The sequence below is a fragment of the Hyla sarda genome, chromosome 7, assembly GCF_029499605.1.
Source record: "Hyla sarda isolate aHylSar1 chromosome 7, aHylSar1.hap1, whole genome shotgun sequence".
Taxonomy (NCBI): domain Eukaryota; kingdom Metazoa; phylum Chordata; class Amphibia; order Anura; family Hylidae; genus Hyla; species Hyla sarda.
Window position 1 is genome coordinate 192,477,289 of NC_079195.1, and position 16,661 is coordinate 192,493,949.

At 45.2% G+C, this 16,661-nt stretch overlaps 1 protein-coding gene across 1 annotated transcript in view; it reads right to left on the reverse strand.

Annotated features, from left to right (window-relative positions):
• The window catches only part of STX6 (syntaxin 6), a 22,351-nt gene extending 13,930 nt beyond the window's left edge, over window positions 1-8,421 (reverse strand). The window contains exons 1-2 of the mRNA XM_056531956.1: window positions 8,216-8,421; window positions 261-430 (exon numbers count right to left, since the gene is read on the reverse strand). Coding sequence (XP_056387931.1) covers window positions 261-430; window positions 8,216-8,250 — 205 coding nt within the window. The 5' untranslated portion in view covers window positions 8,251-8,421. The remainder of the gene's footprint in view (window positions 1-260; window positions 431-8,215) is intronic.
• Between the last annotated feature and the right edge of the window lie 8,240 nt (window positions 8,422-16,661).

Consider the following 16,661-nt stretch of genomic DNA (forward strand, 5'->3'; position numbering starts at 1 on the left):
CAGCACTATTGTAATTTATAGAGAGTCCGCCGGAATCTTAGTGTTAATATTAACATTATTATTACGAATATTAATGATAATATTAAATAAATGCTATAATAATAAAAAATTTCTGGATGCCCAACACTGACTCAATTTGCACGTCTCACCACCCATCCCAGGTTAAGGAGTAATTTCCTTTATCATAGTTGCTCATCTGTACATTATTTTTTTGGGGGGCACTTAAAAGGTGCTCAGAATATTCCATCGGTAAAGGATATTGATGGTCTCGTCAAGATCTTCAAGATCCCATTCAATGCTCCTCAGGTTATTGCGCAGCTCATTGGTAGTCCAGTCCAGTTCTTCCCGGGTAGCGATGGAAGGGTCCTGGAGAAGGTCAGTCCACCTCTGAAATAAGCCCTGTGCGGTGTTCACAGCTTTTTGCACCTCCCTACAAAGTTGAAAAGACACAGATTTATTGATACCTGTACTTTGAAGAGATTTAAAAAAATAAATAAAATAAAAACCTGCCTAGATTAAACCTTTAGAGTCACAAGGGCACGTTAGTGCTCTCACTGCTGTTATTAAAGGAGATATGCAGCCCTAGACACTTATAAGTGTCGGATCGTGGGGGTATAGAACGCTGGGAACCCCCGTGATCTCCTGTACAGGGCCCTGGCTCTGCAGCGGCTCTCCAGTGCAGGAGCAGTGTTGGCCTCAGCATGACGCCACGGCCGACACCCCCCCCCCTCCATGTATCTCTATGGGAGAGGCGGAGATGCAGCATTCGTGCATTCCCGCCTCTCCCACAGAGCTGTATGGAGGGGGCGTGTTGTCAATCTTAGTGAGGTCGACAACACACGCATTAGCCGTGGCAATGCCAGGTCCCCGTACGGGAGATCGCAGGGGGTCCCCGCGATCAGACACTTATCACCTATCCTGCAGATAAGGGACACGTTTCTAAGACTGCAGTACTCCTTTAAGCCCCAGAGTCTCCTCCATTGTGCACAGCTATTTCTCATTCTCTCCACTTGGGGGTAGAATCATAGCCTGTTTGCCAGGAGTACTTACATAGAACTTACACTTCTTTCCCTTACTTTTCTGGTCAATCACAGGACAGTACATTATTACATATGGGGAAGAAGGAGTTCCTGATGCACTGGCTTTGCAATGTGCTATACGGGGGAGAGTTATGAAAACCTGGGCAGAGGAAAAGTAGTAATTAAAGAAGTAATCTGATGGTTGCTATAGGCAACTGCACCACTTTTCTTCTGCACAGATATGGTAAATGTCCTTTTATTTTAGCAGATAGGAAAACCTGCAGCACAGCAAGGAAGGGGTTACATGACAAAAAGCAGCCCTAGTCTACGCAGTGAAATGCTGCTGCTGATAATGATGATGTGCTACACAAGGGACAGCTGGCAAGAACTTTAAAGGGTGGTCAGAGGAAAGCCATGATTTTACAATTCAGGAACAGCGTAGACCCACTGGAGGAGGCAGACTAGCTCAGATTGCCTTCACACAATCCAGTCCCCCTCTTCTAGACATAGCACTAGCTAAGCCCCGCCTCCACTTCCTGTTTTACTTCTCGGTCACTCTGCCTTTAGGGATAGATCCCCCTAACAACATGCAGTAGACAGAAGACTTCGGGGAAGCGAGACACCATAATGACTTTGGAGATGCTTTTCTGGGGTAAGAAGTTATTTTTGGGAAATCAAGTGATGTACAAATATGTTAGAAGTCACATGGAGGGAAGTTGTTTGGAATGATGGTGGCCATTTAAAACACAATTAATTCAATTGCAGGTTTTCTGGTTTCAGGAAATTCTGTTTATTCAATACATAAATTAGTTATGCCATTCAAGCCGCAACTAATGATTATTTTCAGTTAATCAGATACATTTTTTCAATTAGATAAAAAAATTGGTGGCGTGATCTGTACTTTTTTTTTTACCAGTATTACCAGGTAGATAATACCAAATATGTTTATTGTTTATCTGGAAAATGGGACAAGGAGGATAATTTAGATTTTTGTTTTGAAATGGATTTATTTATATTTTATTATTAGCAAAGCATGTTTTTTTTTTTTTTTATTAAATGTTTAATTTTATTTATTTATTTTTTACACACCTTTTTAGTCCTTCCAGAGGACTTAACATCTTAAGGACGCAAGGTGTACACTTCATATTAGAGCTGGGCGGTATGACCAAAAATGTGTATCACAGTATGTTCCTCACATCGGGTAACTGATCATATGTCACCTCATCCTCCTGTGAGTTGCGGAACGCCGGCGCTGGAAATCTGTACTGTACTATGTATTCCTTGTGCTTGGGCTGCAAAAATAAACAAAAAAAATAAACTTTAACTCGTCTTCCCACGTTGCTTCGGTAACGGTCTCACGCTAGGGATGGGAACATCACAGAGCCATCAGCCTATCACCGGCCACAGCGATGTCCCATCTCGCTCGATGACAGGCTGGGCGCACTGTCATGTAAGGAGCCGGTCAGCTCCTTACACGACACTGCGCTCAGCCTATCACCGACCGAGGTGGCACATCGCTGCGGCCGGTGATAGGCCGACGGCTCTGTGGCGTTCCAAGCCGCAGCGTGAGACCGTTACCAAAGCGGCGACGGGAGAACGTAGAAAGGGGAGTTAAAGTTGGTTTATTTTTGCAGCCCGGGCACAAGGAATATGTAGTACAGTACAGATTCCCAGTGCCGGCGGCCCGCAACTCACAGGAGGACGACATATGATCTGTTACCCGATGTGGGGGACAGCGCAGCTCTGGGCTGATAAACCGGGGGGGGGGGGGGGGGGGGGGGGGGAACAACGCCCGCGGGTCACATATGATTGGTTCCCCGATGTGGGGACAGCGCGCTGCGGCTGATAATTAAGTCATTCGAGCAGGGGGGGGGGGGGGGCCCAACCGGTATTGCGGTATGGGAAAAAATTTCAGTATTCGGTATGAACCGTTATACCGCCCAGCACTACTTCATATACCATAAAAATATTAATAAAAAGTGATCAAAACAAAAATGGTACTGATAAAAACTACAGACCACAACGCAAAAAATGAGCCCTCATATAGCCCCGTACACGGAAAAATTAAGTAATAGGGGTCAGAAGTAGATATGAGCGAAGTTACAGTGATGGATACAGTCCTAGGAGACTCTTTCCTAGGACTGCATCCACCTTTTCCAGCCCACCGGAGCACCTGAAAGCGGAACTAATTTATGCAGGCTAAAGTCAGCAAACGCCGAGCCGAAAAGTTTGTGACGAATCGAATCACTAACTTCCCTCATCTCTAGTCAGAAGATGACAATTTTAAACATACTAATTTTGGTGCATGTAGTTATAATTTTTTAAAGTAGTAAAATAAATAAAACCTACATAAATTAGGTATCCCTGTAACCATATGGACCTACAGAATAAAGATAAGGTGTCAAAAACGAAAATTGTTTTGAGTCCTTAAGTCCTTAGGGGGTTAAAGTATGAGATGCAGAGCACTACACCACCAATATCACTTGTAACAGCCATTCAGATGGTCTTCGATCTGGCTATTAGCAGACTTGAGTCCTCTCCATTAACCCTTAATTGACCACCCATCCCAAATAGGCTATGCACTCGGAACACAGAATTCCGCAAAAATTCAAGCCCCGTTGACTTCAAAGGCATTCTGCAAAATATAAGACTAGTCTTAGGGTCTATTCACAAGACAGAATTTCCGCACAGATTCTGGATACGGATTCCGACTCAAATTAAAGCCCAATAGACTTCTATGGGATTCCACACTTCCATTCACACTTCTGAATTTCCATATGCGGATTCCGCACCAATTTCACACCAATTTCGTACAAGCCAGAAACCACCCAAAATGAATGCGGACGCAGAGTTGGTACGGATGTGTGGAAGTTCTGCCAAGTGAATAGACCCTTACATTTTTATGGAATGACAAAAATTGAATTTCTGCCCATCGCAGAAATTCTGCTGTCTTAGGAACCCCATTGAAATCAATGGACAGTAATACTGCACAGAAATTATTTCCAATAATTTACAAGTACTGCACTCTGGTATGCATGGAGCGTGAATCTGCTCTCCATGCAGAAGAGGGGATTTGGGGCCCCAGATCAGAACATGTTTTTAAGCGTTGGAGAACTCCTTCAACCCTTTCATGATGCAGTCAATTTTAATTTTTTACTTTTTTTCCTTTTAAAAGATACTTTTATAAAAGTATCTATATTGAGATCTCTCTCTCACATTATTACACGTAACTTAATTTTTTAGCTTATTTGTATTAGTTTCTTTGTATGTATGGATTACTTGTGTTGTTACCAACATCTGCTGAAATTTTATGCCAATAGCATCTTTGGTAATATATATAGGAAAATGGGGACGTGTTTAATACTTATTTCACCCACTGTATCTCTGGAGCTCCCATAAAGATAACCTGGCGTGTGTACCAACCCTGAGCTTCATTCTGGAGATCGCAGGCGGTCCGACCTCCTTTGGATAGGGAACCGAATTGTTAAAGGAGTACTGCGCTGCTCAGCGTTTGGATCAAACTGTTCACAACGCTGGAGCCAGGAGCTTGTGACGTCATAAACCCGCCCCCCCTCATGATGCCCCACCCCCTCAATGCAAGTCTATGGGAGGGGGCGTGACGGCTGTCACGCCCCCTCCCATAGACTTGCATTGAGAGGGTGGGGCATCATGAGGGGGCTGGACTATGATGTCACGAGCTCCTGGCGCCAGCTCCAGCATTCCAAACGCTGAGCAGCGCAGTACCCCTTTAAATGCTAGAGGGCCCTTTTAACCTGGTCGATTATCGGTAAAAAAGCATCCCTGATAGTCCTCTGATTGGGTAATTTGTGCAGACAATAAAATCATTGCCATCAGCTGCGCACTGCCCTGTGTATACAGGTGATCGGCACCGTCAATTACGCTATTAGGGTGCGTTCACACGTGTGTATTTCTGCTGCAAATTTTGCTGCCCATTGACTTCAATGGGCAGCAAAATTTGCTGAAGCACATCTGCATGTGTGAATACACCCTTACAGCCCATTCTGTGTATTTTGCAAACTGAATTTGAAATTCTGATGCAGCAGCCTCCCATTGTTTTCAATAGGATTCTGCTGCACCATTCACACTATGGAAAGTCTAGATTCCAGAATCAACATGTTCACGCTTTCGGCAGAATCTGCTCGAAAATACGTCTACGGAGACAGCGCATTTCTGAGCTGTCCTAGTGGAATCTCCACCCAGAATATTTCTGGGTGGAGATCCTGTAGTGAGAATGAGCCCTTAACCCTATAAAGGACATGTGCCGTAAATTTACCGCGTTTCAGCACATAACCTTGTGCACAGTGCTGTACATTTATTGCTTGCCTATAAAGCGGGCGCAGGAGCTGCTCTCACTACATAGCAGGTGAGCTCAGACTGCGATCAGCCACTGGGGACTCTTCAATAGTGGCGGAAATCACCAATAACATCATTGTCCACCGTTAACCCTATAGATGCCGTCATCAATTATGATCATGGCATCTTTAGTAAAAATGGAGGTTGTGTGGGCTAATCGGACACCTGCTGCGCAATCACTGGGGTCAGATGACCGCAGAAGGTGTCACCTTTCTCTGGCGTGCAAGATAGCTAATCTTCCTGTGCAGCCTGCAGAGCCAGACTGTACAAGTAGAACGCTGATACTACTGATCAGTACTACTATTACATAGTATTAAACAGTACACAGCAACTTATTGATGGCTAATAATAAACTTAAAAAGTGTATTTAGTTTATACACATACACTGCTCAGAAAAATAAAGGGAACACTAAGATAACGCATCCTAGATCTGAATGAATGAACTAATCGTATGAAATACTTTTGTCTTTACATAGTTGAATGCGCTGACAACAGAATCACACAAAATTATCAATGGAAATCAAATTTATCAACCCATGGAGGTCTGGATATGGAGTCACACTCAAAATCAGAGTGGAAAACCACACTACAGGCTGATCCAACTTTATGTAATGTCCTTAAAACAAGTCAGAATGAGGCTCAGTAGTGTGTGTGGCCTCCACGTGCCCGTATGACCGCCCTACAACACCTGGGCATGATGAGGTGGCGGATGGTCTCCTGAGGGATGTCCTCCCAGACCTGGACTAAAGCATCAGCCAACTCCTGGACAGTCTGTAGTGCAACGTGGCGTTGGTGGATGGAGCGAGACATGATGTCCCAGATGTGCTCAATCGGATTTAGGTCTGGGGAACGGGCGGGCCAGTCCATAGCATCAATGCCTTCCTCTTGCAGGAACTGCTGAAACCAGCCACATGAGGTCTAACATTGTCTTGCATTAGAAGGAACCCAGGGCCAACCGCACCAGCATATGGTCTCACAAGGGGTCTGAGGATCTAATTTTGGTACCTAATGGCAGTCAGGTTACCTCTGGCAAGCACATGGAGGGCTGTGCGGCCCCCCAAAGAAATGTCACCCCACACCATTACTGAGCCACCGCCAAACCGGTCATGCTGGAGGATGTTGCAGGCAGCAGAATGTTCTCCACTGCGTCTCCAGACTCTGTCACGTCAGTCACATGTGCTCAGTGTGAACCTGCTTTCATTTGTGTAGAGCACAGGGCACCAGTGGCAGGCCCTCATACCACCCTCATGGAGCCGTTTCTGACCGTTTGAGTGGACACATGCACATTTGTGGCCTGCTGGAGGTAATTTTGCAGGGCTCTGGCAGTGCTCCTCCTGGTCCTCCTTGCACAAAAGCAGAGGTAGCGGTCCTGCTGTTGGGTTGTTGCCCTCCTACGACCTCCTCCACGTCTCCTGATGTACCGGCCTGTCTACTGGTAGCGCCTCCATGCTCTGGACACTACGCTGGCAGACACAGCAAACCTTCTTGCCACAGCTCGCATTGATGTGCCATCCTGGATGAGCTGCACTACCTGAGCCACTTGTGTGGGTTGTAGACTCCGTCTTATGCTACCACTAGAGTGAAAGCACCACCAGCATACAAAAGTGACCAAAACATCAGCCAGGAAGCATAAGAACTGAGAAGTGGCCTGTGGTCACCACCTGCAGAACCACTCCTTTATTGGGAGTATTCTTGCTAATTGTCTAAAGTTTCCACCTGTTGTCTGTTCCATTTGCACAACAGCATGTGAAATTGATTGTCAATCAGTGTTCTTCCTGAGTGGACAGTGGGATTTCACAGAAGTGTCATTGACTTGGAGTTACATTGTGTTGTTTTAGGGTACGTTCACACGAGCAGATTTTTTTTGCGGGTTTTCTGCTGCGTATTTGAAAGTGGGCGGGCTCTTCTCGGCTGTCCGCAGATTTTCTGTGGTGGAATTTCCACTGCGGAAAATCAGCCGCAGTCCCTACTGACTTCAACGGGGCTTGCGGCGGATTCTCCACAGCGTTAATTCCGCCGCGGAAAATCTGCTGCGGACAGCCGAGAAGAGCCCGCCCCCTTTCAAATATGCAGCGGAAAACCCGCAAATAAAATCCGCCCGTGTGAACATACCCTAAGTGTTCCCTTTATTTTTGAGTAGTGCATATATCTCCCCGCCCCCCAAAATTTTTTAAATCACCCTCATTCCTTCCCCACCAAAAAAATAAAAATAAACTACATATTTGTTATCGTCACGTGCGTAAACATCCAAACTATTCAGACATAACATTTATCCTCATACAAGATAAATGGCGTAAATGTAAAAAAAAAAATAAAAATAAAACACGCCAGAATCGATGATTTCTGGTCACAACATAGGTCAGGAAAAAAAAAAGTAAATAAAAAGTGATCAAAAGGGAAACAAAAATGCAGGAATTGCGCCTTAGTCGACTACTTTCTGGCCATTACGTCGGACTCCATATTGATAAGTTGCCAAGCAGATTTTTGATGTGAACGCGCCCTATGTTTTAAATGAGCGTTTTCAGACTTGTGCCTATACATCTGTTGCTAAAACTACAACTCCCAGCATGCCCTGACAGCCAGAGGCTGTCAGGGCATGCTGAGAGTTGTAGTTTTTGCAACAGAGTGAGGTTGATGTAGGTGATGGAGATGACTGGCACATAATGGGCACCATGGTTCCCTGTGACTATGGACACCTGTGGGTCTCTCCTCACTACATCCCCTTTCCCTCAGGACACCTCCATCCTCTTCTCCCATAACACAATACACCGCCTCCCTCCCGCCATGGCCGCACCACACACAGGCCGCAGCGCCCGCCTCACCCCTTCACCACGAAGAACGGATCCTCCATAGACATGGCGGCGGCCCGAGTACTCCCGTGTCCGGTGTCCGCCTGTGTAGTATGACCGGGCTCCTGCCTATGGCTCTCCCCGCTGTACCCCTCACACCCGCAGGAGGCAGAGCACGGGCCGCCCCGAATGTCGTCACTTCCAGCCTCAGTACTGAGCCCGGAGAGGTGTGAGAGGACGGGGCTGCCCTGTGTGTACAGCTCCATAAGCCTCTGTTCACACTGATTTATTAACCCCTTCATGACTAGGCCCGTTTTGGCATTGAGGGCGCAGCCATTTTTTTTTTTATATATGTAATTTTTATTAATTTTTTTATATCATTAAATTTTTTTTCGTTTTAAAAATTTTCTCCTAGCCTTTTAGGAGGCATAAGTCTTTTTATTTTTCCATCCACAGACCCATATGAGGGCTTCTTTATTTTTATTTTTTTTTTTATGTTTTTTTGCACCACCAATTGTACTTCGTAATGACACATTGTATCTCACTAGAGATGAGCGAACTTACAGTAAATTCGATTCGTCACGAACTTCTCGGCTCGGCAGTTAATGACTTTTCCTGCGTAAATTAGTTCAGCTTTCAGGTGCTCCCGTGGGCTGGAAAAGGTGGATACAGTCCTAGGAGACTCTTTCCTAGGACTGTATCCACCTTTTCCAGCCCACGGGAGCACCTGAAGGCTGAACTAATTTATGCAGGAAAAGTCATCAACTGCCGAGCGGAGAAGTTCGTGACGAATCGAATTTACTGTAAGTTCGCTCATCTCTATATCTCACCATAAAATGTACGGCACAACCCAAAAAAAAAAAAATTATTTTGGTGACGGGAAAATCTAAAAGAAACCCAGAGTTTTGCAAATTCGTGATCGCTAATGTCCGCCATTATCCATTAGGTTCTGGATACTGATAACAGCAGCCGGCTTGTTCCAATGTGTCAGGAAATGCGGTGGGCGCGGAACGCCGTGATGTACGTGTACGTTGATGTGTGCTAAGTACAAAGACACAGCGACGTACACGTACATTGCATGTCCTCGAGGTGTTAAGAAGCTGGCCAATTTTTTGCTTTTGCATTTCATCCCCCCCCCCCCCCCCCCCTTATCTGTTCAGCCTACTTTTCCTCACAGGTTATTCCTAAGGTTTTGTTTTTTTTATGCCACAAAAAAATGGCCAAAAAAACTGTCAGCACTTTATCCTGCGTTAAGGAAATTGGAAATTGCTTTTGTGAGCGTCTGGTTGTTTTTCACTGCTTTCAGAATAGCGTTTTTCTCACAGATAAAAGTGATCAAGAGTGGGAAAAAAATGCTCGTTCACACCTGTGTATTTTCTGCGAAATATTCTGAGAATATGCACGTGTAAACGTATCCTAAAACACCAGTATTAAAGGGGTACTCCGCCCACAGACATCTTATCCCCTATCCAAAGGCTAGGGGATAAAATATCTGCTCGCGGGGGTCCCATGCCGCACCCGGCATTCTAAACAGTATGTGGCAGGAGACGTCATGCCACGCCCCCTTCGTGATGTCATATCTCCGGCCGCGGAAAAGCAGCATTCTAAACATACTGTTTAGAATGCTGGGTACTGCATGGAGATCGCGGGCATCCCACCACTATTGTTTGATAGGGGATAAGATGTCTGTTGGCGGTGTACCCCTTTAACCCCTTAAGGACTCAACCCATTTGGGCCTTAAGGACTCAGACAATTTTATTTTTACGTTTTAATTTTTTCCTCCTCACCTTCAAAAAAATCATAACTCTTTTATATTTTTGTTTTTTGCGCGACCAGTTGTTCGTTGTAATGCCATCACGCTCTTTACCATAAAATGTATGGCACAACCAAAAAAATACTATTTGTGTGGGGAAATTAAAAAGAAAACCGTAATTTAGCAAATTTTGGAAGGTTTCGTCTTCACGCCATACAATTTACGGTACAAAATTACGTGTTCTTTATTCTGTGGGTCAATACGATTAAAATGATACCCATGATCACATACTTTTCTATTACTGTTGCGCTTTAAAGAAATCGCTAACTTTTTGACCAAATTAGTACGTTTAAAATCCCCCTATTTTGAAGACCTTTAACTTGTTCATTTTTCCGTATAAGCGGCGGTATGAGGGCTCATTTTTTGCGATGTGATCTGTACTTTTTATCGATACAATATTTGCTTATATAAAACTTTTAATACATTTTTGGGGGAATAAAATGTTATAAAAAAAAGCAGCTATTTTAGACCTTTTTTTTTTTACGTTCACGCCGTTCACCGTACAGTATCTTTAACATTTTATTTTAATAGTTCGAAAATTTACGCACGCGGCGATACCAAATATGTATATAAAATATTTTTTTACACTTTTTGGGGGTGAAATAGGGAAAATTGGACAATTTACGTTTTTATTGGGGGAGGGGGTTTTTCAAATTTTTTTCCTTTTATTTAACACTTTAATAGTCCCCATAGGGGACTATTTATAGCAATCATTAGATTGCTAATACTGTTCAGTGCTATGCATAGGACATAGCACTGATCAGTATTATCCGTCATCTTCTGCTCAATCGCAGACCAGAGCAAAAGACCCGTGGAAGGCAGCGGAGGCAGGTGAGGGGACCTCCGTCTGCCGTTCTGGATGATCGGTTCGCGCTGCGGGCGATCTGATTATACATTTTAGTGACCGCGATGCTGCAGATGCCGTGATCTGTATTGATCACGGCATCTGAGGGGTTAATGCTATCAGCAGCCAGGACCTGCCGCTCATGACCCGAGCATCGCTCCGATGCTCACGGTTATGCTTAGGACGCAAATGTACATCTAGTGCGTTAAGTACCAGCTCACCAGGACGTACATTTACGTCCGGCGTCGTTAAGGGGTTAAACCATCATGCCACTGAGCCAAAAAATTACATTGAAGAGTGAAAAAACAAGTGAGATTGCTGTGTTTCATAGTTCCAGCTTTATAAAGACTCATTTTTTGTGCTGAAGTGTCAAGGAGGCATGGCTTAGCTCAAGTGCCGAAGTTTTGCCTCCTGGTCCCCTGTCTCCATGCTCTCTATGAAAAGTGTAACCTACAAAAACCCACCAACAATAATAATGAACATGACTCAGAAATATAAAAAAATATATATATTTATTAATAATTCATCAAATACATCATGTTCATTATTATTGTTTTTGTGGGTTACATATTATTAGAGTACCCTGCCTATTATTTTATACTGGTCACAAATAGCATAAAGTTGTCTTAGAAATTGACTTGAAGGTTTATTTCTCTTTGAAAAGTGTCCGCACTGTGCATTCTTATGAGACATATGCATGGTGATGCTCTGTAGTTTCTACCCACATTGGGGCCTGTCACCGTGCATTCATGTACTTCGTATACAGGGCTCAGCTGTGAGCCAAGTCGTATATATACTGTAGTTCATACAGTCATGGTCGTAAATGTTGGCACCCCGTACATTTTTATAGAAAATGAAGTATTTCTCACAGAAAAGGACTGCAGTAACACATGTTTTGCTATACACATGTTTATTCACTTTTTGTGTATTGGAACTAAACCAAAAAAGGGAGGGAAAAAAAGCAAATTGGACATAATGTCACACCAAACTCCAAAAATGGGCTGGACAAAATTATTGGCACCTTTAACTTAATATTTGGTTGCACACCCTTTGGAAAAAAATAACTGAAATCAGTCACTTCCTATAACCATCAATAAGCTTCTTACTCCTCACAGCCGGAATGTTGGACCACTCTTCCTTTGCAAACTGCTCCAGGTCTCTCTTATTGGAAGGCGCCTTTTCCCAACAGTAATTATAAGATCTCTCCACAGGTGTTAAATGGGATTTGGATCTGGACTCATTGCTGCTACTTAAGAACTCTCCAGCGCTTTGTTGCCATCCATTTCTGGGGGCTTTTTGACGTGTTTGGGGTCATTGTCCTGCTGGAAGACCCAAGATCTTGGATGCAAACCCAGTTTTCTGACACTGGGCTGTATAGTGCAACCCAAAATCCATTGGTAATCCTCAGATTTCATGATGCCTTGCACACATTCAAGGCACCCAGTGCCAGAGGTAGCAAAACAACCCCAAAACATCATTGAACCTCCATCATATTTCACTGTAGGTACTGTGTTCTTTTCTTTGTAGGCCTCATTATGTTTTTGGTAAACAGTAGAATGATGTGCTTTACCAAAAATCTTGGTCTCATCTGTCCACAAGATGTTTTCCTGGAAGGATTTTGGCTTACTCAAGTTCATTTTGGCAATATGTAGTCTTGCTTTTTTATGTCTCTGTGTCAGCAGTGGGGTCCTCCTGGGTCTCCTGATATAGCATTTCATTTCATTTAACTGTTGACGGATAGTTCGTGCTGACACTGATGCTCCCTGAGCCTGTAGGACAGCTTGAAAATCTTTGGAACTTGTTTGGGGCTGCTTAGCCACCTTCCAGACCATCCTGCGTTGACACCTTTCATCAATTTTTCTCTTCCGTCTACGTCCATGGGAGATTAGCTACAGTGCCATGGGTTGCAAACTTCTTGATAATGTTGCGCACTGTGGACAAAGGCAAACCTAAATTGTTGATATTTTTCCACAATTTTGGTTCTCAAGTCCTCAGACAGTACTCGGACTGTTCTCTTCTCCTCTTTCTCTTGTCCATGCTTAGTGTGGCACACAGACAAACAATGCAAAGACTAAGTGAACTTCTCTCCTTTTTATCTGTTTCAGGTGTGATTTTTATATTGCCCACACCTGTTACTTTCCCCAGGTGAAACAATCTTATTTTTCCACAATTTTGAAAAGGTGCCAATAATTTTGTCCAGCCCATTTTTGGAGTTTGGTGTGACATTATGTCCAATTTGCTTTTTTTCCTCTCTTTTTGGTTTAGTTCCAATACACACAAAGCAAATAAACATGTGTATAGCAAAACATGTGTTACTGCAATCCTTTTCTGTGAGAAATACTTCATTATCTATAAAAATTTAAGGGGTGCCAACATATATGGCCATGACTGTACAGAGCAGGGAGATGGGGACCAGAAAGCAGCCAATTCTTTGACACATGAGAAGCTCAGCCCCGCCTCCTTGACACCTCAGCTCAGAATAAAACCTTATTTTAGAACTTCTCCAAAGGCCATCCGCTTTATAATAGGTACCTTTCATGTTATTGCATCATTAACTGTTAGATTACATTTACATTAAATAGTGTGCAGGTGGGATGACAGATTTACTTTAAAGGACAACTGCAGCGGTATGACACTTATCCCCTATCCACAGGATTGGGGATAAGTGTTTGATTGCAGGGGGTCCGACTGCTGGGACCCCCCGCGATCTCCCTAACGGGGCGCCGCCATTAGCGCTCATGGTGAGCACTAAGGCGCGTAGCGTCGACCTAGAGGTCGACGGTGACGCCCCGTCTCCTCCCCGTCCCCATACAGTTCTATGGGGGAGACGGGGAGGCACGAACGCTGCCTCCCCGCCTCTCCCATAGAGATGTATGGAGGAGGCATGCCGGCTGCAACGTCATGCTGCGGCCGGCACGCCCCCTGCATGGGACAGCCGCGGCCCAATACAGGAGATCACAGGGGGTCCCAGCGGTGTTAATCACGCTGCAGATGTCCTTTAAAGGGGTAAGCAAGGATTAGAAAAACTGTTAATTTCTTCAACAAACACTTCCACAAACATTGTCCTCAGGTTGTGTGTGGTATTGCAGCTCAGTTCCACTTAAGTGAATGGAGCCAAGTTGTAATACCACACACAGCCTGGGAACAGGGGTGGTGCTTTTTTTTTTTTTTTTTTTTAAAGAAATCAGCCCTGTTTCTCTGTTCCTAAATAAGGCTATGTTCACATATTAGAATTTCCATGCGGAATTCTGCATTGGAATTCCACACAGAGGTTATGCAGCATCAGAGCCCCATTGATTTTAATGGGATTCTGCTGCACTGTGCACATAGCAGAATTTCCGCACTGAAAACGTGGTGTGGAAATTCAGATCTGGTGTCCCCAGAAAGAATGGACATTTCCATTCTTTCTGCAAACTCTGCACGGAGTGCATTGCTGTCTATTCCCGAGCGGTCCTTCAGAATGTCTGCATGGAGATTTTCTGTGTGGACATTCTAACATGTGAACATAGCCTAACTTTTTTAATGATGTTTGGGACAAAATGGTATAAGAGGTGGGGGTGCAGGACTTTGCGGGATGCGGCACATTGATGACATTGGTCAAGCCCAGTGGCACTCTCCCCATTCACCATTGCAGCTGTAGGTATACGCCCACAGAGGGGTAGTGTCCTCTATTTGCATTTTTCCCACTTTATGCCTATACAGTAGGATGCAGTCTAGCCTTCCATCATAAGGAGTCTTCACAATGCATAACTCCAATACAGTGATCCCCTGACCTGCGATGGCCCCGACATACGATCATTTCAACATATGATGGCCTCTCAGAGGTCATCGCATGTTGAAGGCAGCATCAACATACGATGCATTTGTATGTCGGGGCCATTGTATAAACAGCTTTCTGGCAGCACAGACTCCTTCAGCTGCCACCGGATAGCCGTTTAAGGTGCCCCGTGTGGTCCAGTGATGATCACTCACCTGTTCCCACCGCTCCGGACCATCCTCTTTGGGCTCCGCTGCGTCGCTCTCCTTCGTCATCATCACGTCGCCGTGCACGCTGTCCCATCATCCAATAGGAGCGACGTACGCAGCGACGTGATGACTGTGATGAAGAGCGATGATCCCGGCCAGCAGAGATGTTCCGAAGCGGCGGGGAATACCCGGGGATGCGGTGACAGTGATGGAGGGTGACATCCAGGGCAGCGGTGACGGTCCGGAGCGGCAGGGACAGGTGAGTATAACTTCCTATACTTTACATTGCACGGATCCCTCAACTAACGATGGTTCATTTGGTACGAATTACCATTGTATGTTGAGGGACCACTGTATAGGCTATATAATGTGATGTGTGTAGAGGGCTATCAGGGACATATTCCTGCACCTGATAATTTTGAGAACTGGAGTGTAACATTTTAGGCTAAGTTTCCACTTGAACGCCAGAAAAAACATCACAGCATTTTCCTGTTTGGCGTTTTTTTCTTGCGTTTTTTCTGGTGTTTTTTTGCCTTTGAGTGGAAATTGCATTTTTGGCCCCTTTGATGTTATTTCAAAATTTATTGGGCACCGGAAAAAAAAAAACATTAAAAAAAGCATGCAGTAGTGATGGAAAAAATTTATTAAACGAAATTCATATTTATTATAACAACATTTTAATTAATTTTTAAACAGGGATCAATTTATGTGGGCGGGCAGGGCACTAAAATGTAGCTGACAATTATATAAATGTAGTGTGTGTGTGTTTTTCACTTTTCTTTATTTTTTAAATATTTTTTAGGTAGTACTATTGTCACGATGCCGGCTGGCAGGTAGTGGATCCTCTGTGCCAGAGAGGGATTGGCGTGGACCGTGCTAGTGGATCGGTTCTAAGTCACTACTGGTTTTCACCAGAGCCCGCCGCAAAGCGGGATGGTCTTGCTGCGGCGGTAGTGACCAGGTCGTATCCACTAGCAACGGCTCAACCTCTCTGACTGCTGAAGATAGGCGCGGTACAAGGGAGTAGACAGAAGCAAGGTCGGACGTAGCAGAAGGTCGGGGCAGGCAGCAAGGATCGTAGTCGGGGGCAACGGCAGGAGGTCTGGAACACAGGCTAGGAACACACAAGGAAACGCTTTCACTGGCACAATGGCAACAAGATCCGGCGAGGGAGTGAAGGGGAAGTGAGGTATAAATAGGGAGTGCACAGGTGAACACACTAATTGGAACCACTGCGCCAATCAGCGGCGCAGTGGCCCTTTAAATCGCAGAGACCCGGCGCGCGCGCGCCCTAGGGAGCGGGGCCGCGCGCGCCGGGACAGGACAGACGGAGAGCGAGTCAGGTACGGGAGCCGGGATGCGCATCGCGAGCGGGCGCTACCCGCATCGCGAATCGCATCCCGGCTGGAGACGGTATCGCAGCGCACCGGGTCAGTGGAGCTGCCCGGAGCGCTGCGGTAGCGAGAGAGAAGCGAGCGCTCCGGGGAGGAGCGGGGACCCGGAGCGCTCGGCGTAACAGTACCCCCCCCCCTTGGGTCTCCCCCTCTTCTTAGAGCCTGAGAACCTGAGGAGCAGACTTTTGTCTAGGATGTTGTCCTCAGGTTCCCAGGATCTCTCTTCAGGTCCACAGCCCTCCCAATCCACCAAAAAGAACCTTTTTCCTCTGACCGTCTTGGAGGCCAGTATCTCTTTCACTGAGAAGACGTCAGAAGAACCGGAGACAGGAGTGGGAGAAACTAACTTGGGAGAGAAACGGTTGATGATGAGTGGTTTAAGAAGAGAGACATGAAAGGCATTAGGAATACGGAGAGAAGGAGGAAGAAGAAGTTTGTAAGAGACAGGATTAATTTGGCACA